This window comes from Hylobates moloch, unplaced genomic scaffold, assembly GCF_009828535.3.
Source record: "Hylobates moloch isolate HMO894 unplaced genomic scaffold, HMol_V3 SCAFFOLD_9, whole genome shotgun sequence".
In the NCBI taxonomy this organism is placed as follows: Eukaryota; Metazoa; Chordata; class Mammalia; order Primates; family Hylobatidae; genus Hylobates; species Hylobates moloch.
Window position 1 is genome coordinate 20397467 of NW_026652284.1, and position 5247 is coordinate 20402713.

At 58.2% G+C, this 5247-nt stretch overlaps 1 protein-coding gene across 1 annotated transcript in view; it reads left to right on the forward strand.

Moving 5' to 3' along the window:
- Positions 1-617: 617 nt before the first annotated feature.
- The window catches only part of LOC116813793 (chymotrypsin-like elastase family member 3B), a 13152-nt gene continuing 8522 nt past the window's right edge, over positions 618-5247 (forward strand). Inside the window, exons 1-3 of the mRNA XM_058443671.1 lie at positions 618-1144; positions 2987-3133; positions 5013-5129. Coding sequence (XP_058299654.1) covers positions 914-1144; positions 2987-3133; positions 5013-5129 — 495 coding nt within the window. The 5' untranslated portion in view covers positions 618-913. The remainder of the gene's footprint in view (positions 1145-2986; positions 3134-5012; positions 5130-5247) is intronic.

Consider the following 5247-nt stretch of genomic DNA (forward strand, 5'->3'; position numbering starts at 1 on the left):
GTTAGCCAGGCTGGTCTCGATCTCCTGATGTCAGGTGATCCACCCGCCTTGGCCTCCCAAAGTGCTGGGATTACAGACGTGAGCCACCGCGCCCGGCCCAGAAGACTTGCTCCTACAGTGTTTGTTTTACAATCTTGGGTCTTAGAAATAACAAGGGTGGCATGAGAGGAAGCTGTCCAGGGGCTGTGGGTTGTGGGCAGCCTTCCCCTGAGCCAGTACGGGGACGTGGATAAGGGGCAACAGGTCCTTGCCGCTTTTCTTAGTTAGGTCCCTGGTCGGTGCCTGAGGCCTGGGATCTCTCTAGCCCCGAGGTGGAGTCAAGCCTGGGGCCCGGGGCCCCAGTCTTAGCCGCAGCGTCGGGCAAGCTGCGTAACATCTCTGAACTGGGACTGTGCGGATTCGAGAAGGCAGCGGACGCGAAAGGATCCCAGCCAGGGCTGGCGCTTCCCGCAAGCGGCCACGCGTGGCTGCCCGGGGATCACTCGGGCGAAGCTCGCGGGCCAGGCGGGGAGTTCCCGGGGCCGCTACTGTGACGCCACGGGCGTTGCCCAGCAACCGCGAACGCCGCCGCAGTGAGCGTGCGGGCGGGCGGGAGGGCGGCTGGGGAGGCTCCGGGCTCGGGTCCTGCGGCGGCGCCTGCAGCCCGGATCCCCCACGTCCCCGCTCGGGCCGGGCCTCAAAAACGGGAGAGCCCGGACGCGGGCGGAAGCGGCGGCCCCGGCTCGGGTCCTGCGACTCCCAGCTCCCCTCGGGGCGCCCTCCGAGGAGTCCCCGCCCCCCGCCGCGGCCCCGCCCCTGCCTCAAGGTCCCGCCTCCCGTGGCCGGCGCTGGCCACGCCCCTTGGCCCGGGCTGCTGGGAGTTCCCGGCGGGGCGGGGGTCGGTTCTGGTCCCGGTGGTCCTGGGCGCGGCGCCATGGCCTCCGAGGCGGTGAAGGTTGTCGTGCGCTGCCGCCCCATGAACCAGCGGGAGCTGGAGCTGCGCTGCCAGCCCGTGGTGACTGTGGACTGCGCGCGCGGCCAGTGCTGCATCCAGAACCCGGGCGCCACCGACGAGCCGCCCAAGCAGTTCACCTTCGACGGCGCCTACCACGTGGACCACGTCACCGAGCAGATCTACAACGAGATCGCCTACCCGCTGGTGGAGGTGAGGGCGCCCGGCAGGCCGCCCTCCAGGCCGCAGGGCTTGGGGCCGCCCCGAGGGTCCCCAGGGGGCGGCGCTGCCCCCCAGCCAGGCGGAAAGGCCCTCGAGGGGCACAGGCGGAAGGGAACAGGTAGGTCCGGAGGCTTTTGTCCAGGCGAGACACAATCGGAGCCTGCCTCTAGTGTCGCCTCCGGGTCTGCACTGTCCCCAGCGCCTCCGCCTCCCGGGTTCAAGCGATTCTCCTGCCTCAGCCTCCCAAGTAGCTGGGATTGCAGGTGCCTGCCACCACGCCCGTCTAATTTTTGTGTTTTTAGTAGAGATGGGGTTTCACCATGTTGGCCAGGCTGGTCTCGAACTCCTGACCTCAAGTGATCCGCCCGCCAAGTGTTGGGATCACAGGCATGAGGCACCGCGTCCGGCGGAATGGTGACTTTTCATCTTCCCTCACTGGCAAGTCGGGGCACACCCAGCCCTGTTTTGGTTACAGCATGGGTCTTTGCAGTGGAACCGGGCATAGATGCCATGTGGGCCCTTGGGGTCTCAGAACAGTTCTCTGGGCCGATCTGCCCACACAGGATCCACCCCAAGCCCACACTAAGGTCTAGAATTTGCAAGCTCATGAGCTCTGCAAGGGCAGGAGCTGTGTCTGCCTCGTTCACCACTTTGTCCATAGGCTGAGCATAGTCCCTGTCGAATGAATAGAAACAGCGATGAATGAAGAATGACTTTGGGAACGACTTTGGGAACGGCACCGGGTTTGCCTCCTCTTTTCCTTCCAGGCCTCATCTTCCACCCCTCCCCCAGTCCCTCCTGCTCTCCACACCTCACCTGTGTGGCTTTACTCAAGCTGTCCCCTCAGCCTGGAACGCCTTCCTCTTCCTGTCACCTGGCAAAGTACGAGCCCCACTCCCAGCTCCCCCAGTTCTCCCTGTCTTTGCCGCCTGGAAAGCTGTGCTTCGTTCTTCCTGCGCCGTCCTGTTTTTGCTTATTTGTACTCCCTATCCCTGCCGGCTGCCTGGACTCTTGTCGCTGTGTGCCCTGCCCCATAGCCCACCACGAGAATCACCTGTAGAGAATCACCTGTACGTGTCTGGCTCCCTGCATTGCAGGCAGACATTGGGTGATCACCTGTGTATGGCGGTGCTTCCTGTGCCAATGCACGAAAGAATCCCCGTACGCATCCTGCAAGAGCCTGGCAGGTGCTGTTCTTACCCTTTAAGTTGTTGATTTTTTTTTTTTTTTGAGATGGAGTCTCGTGCTGTCGCCCAGGCTGGAGTGCAGTGGCGTGACCTCGGCTCACTGCAATCTCCCGGATTCAATAAATTCTCCTGCCTCAGCCTCCCGGGTAGTTGGGACTGCAGGAGCTCACCACCACACCCGGCTAATTTTTCATATTTTTAGTAGAGACAGGGTTTCACCGTGTTGCCCAGGCTGGTCTCGAACTCCTGACCTCAGGTAATCTGCCCGCCTCAGCCTTCCAAAGTGCTGGGATTACAGGCATGAGCCACCCCGCCCGGCCCAAGGTATTTTTCTTATCATCTTATCAATTTGCCTCAGTAAGGCCAGCCCAAGGGCACACAGTCAGTAAAAGTAGAGATGGATGTGAGCCCAGGGGGCCAAGCCCACAGCGCAGGCTATTCCCCATCCACACACAGGGACAGCTCCTACCCCACCAGACAGTCACCTCTTTGAGGACAGAGCTGAGCCTTGTTTATCTCCACAGTCCAGTGCCATTGTTGGTGGGGGGACCAGGAAGGGCCCTGAGTCTATGAGTTAGGGAGCCCTGTCCTGAGCCCTGCCATGCCTGGTCCACTGAGCACGGGGTCCTGGCTTCCTCCTATGCAGGGCGTCACTGAGGGCTACAATGGCACCATATTTGCCTACGGCCAGACAGGCAGTGGGAAGTCCTTCACCATGCAGGGCCTGCCGGATCCGCCCTCCCAGAGAGGCATCATCCCCAGGGCCTTCGAGCACGTGTTCGAGAGCGTCCAGGTACGGGCCTGGCGGAGGGAAGGGGCAGGGCCAGAGCTGCAGCTGGGCCCCAGAGCACTTCTGATGGGTGGCAGGGACACGGGAAGTCTTCGGAGCCCGGCCTGACGCCGTGCAGATCAGCAGAGAAGGCTCTGGGTTCTGAAAAGGTAGTGGGAAAAAACCTTAAAACAGAAAATTCTGTCCATGCTTTTCTCTCACCATTTTTGGCTTCTAACCCTTAGTTGAGCATTTCCCATGGATCTGCTGACCGTGTGCACTGGGCCAGGAAGTGGTTGTAACAATCGCAGCTTCCCTCTTTATTGAGCAATTCTTATGGACTAAGTCGTATGTGAAGCCCTTGGCATCCTTATCTCACTGCCTCTCCAGCCTGACCCAGGAGGTAGCTGATAGCCCCATTTTTGAGATAGGGAGGTTGAGACTCTGAGCCTTTATGGGCCAAGTTGAGACTGGACTCTGAATTCATCCCAGTATCCAGGCTGCAGGTGAGAATTACCTGGCGACCATTTGTGGCAGTGCACGGGGAATGGCGGATGGGGGCAACCCTGATCAGCTGCAGAACCCATTGTGCCACTCCCAGGACTCATCATGGTGGCCATAGCAAGATGTAGGGCCTTGGAGAGCAGCCAGGGACCAGCCCAGAGTCAGTGCTTGGCCCAGGCCTTCCCTGTGGCTTCAGGTTTTTTTTTTTTTTTTTTTTTTTTTTTGAGACGGAGTCTTGCTCTGTCACCCAGGCTGGAGTACAATGGCATGACCTTGGCTCACTGCAACCTCTGCCTCCCAGATTCAAGCAATTCTCCTGCTTCAGCCTCCCGAGTAGCTGGGATTACAAGCGCCCGTCACCACACCTGGCTAATTTTTGTACTTTTAGTAGAGATGGGTTTCGCCATGTTGGCCAGGTTGGTCTTGAACTCCTGGCCTCAAGTAATTCACTGGCCTCGGCCTCCCAAAGTGTTGAGATTACAGGCGTCAGCCACCGTGCTTTTTCTTTGTTTTTGTTTTTGTTTTTGTTTTTGAGATGGAGTCTTGCTCTTTCGCCCAGGCTGGAGTGTAATGGCGCCATCTTCCCAGGTTCAACAATCTCATCCTTATTAATACTGGATTACAGGTGTCCCCACGACCCACTAATTTTTTTTTTTTTTTTTTTTTTGCAGTGGCGCAATCTCAGCTCACTGCAAGATCCGCCTACTGGGTTCATGCCATTCTCCTGCCTCAGCCTCCCAAGTAGCTGGGACTACAGGCACCCACCACCACGCCCAGCTAATTTTTTATATTTTTAGTAGCGAAGGGGTTTCACCATGTTAGCCAGGATGATCTCGATCTCCTGACCTCGTGATCTGCCTGCCTCGGCCTCCCAAAGTGCTAGGATTGCAGGCGTGAGCCACTGCACTTGGCCTAGCTAATTTGTGTATTTTTAGTAGAGAAGGGGGTTTCACCTTGTTGGTCAGGCTGGTCTCGAACTCCTGACCTCAGGTGATCCAACCACCTAGGCCTCCGAAAGTGCTGGAATTACAGGCATGAGCAGCGCCTGGCCTTGTTTTTTTTGTTTTGTTTGTTTTTTTGTTTGTTTTTGTTTTTGTTTCTAACCTGAATAACGAGGAGACCTCTGTTTCCTTTCCCATGAGGCTTGTAGACAGAGCATTAGACAGCAATATGAAGATTATGCAACTCAAAGAGGCCTGAGCGCCCACCAAGCTAGAGACGAGGAGAGAGCTTGCTAGGAGGGCCGGCAGGGCGGGTTGGGTTGGAGACTCCTCTTGCCCCGACATCCCTTCTCCTCCCATGATGTCCTGGTGGCAGAGGGCCCAGGGCCCAGAGTCAGACCTGGCGCAGGTGGACTTGGAGCTCTGATGTCTAGGTTCTTTCTGTGTACTCCCTGCAGTGTGCAGAGAACACCAAGTTCCTGGTCCGGGCCTCCTACCTGGAGATCTACAATGAAGATGTCCGGGACCTCCTTGGGGCTGACACCAAGCAGAAGCTGGAGGTGGGTGCAGACCCAGTGTGGGCAGGTGGGGCTGGTAGGGAGGAGGTTGGCATTGGTGCTGCTCCCTCGGAAATATGGGAAAGTGTCCTGAGGGTGCCGGCACTGGGAGACTAGAGTGAGGACTTTTTTTTTT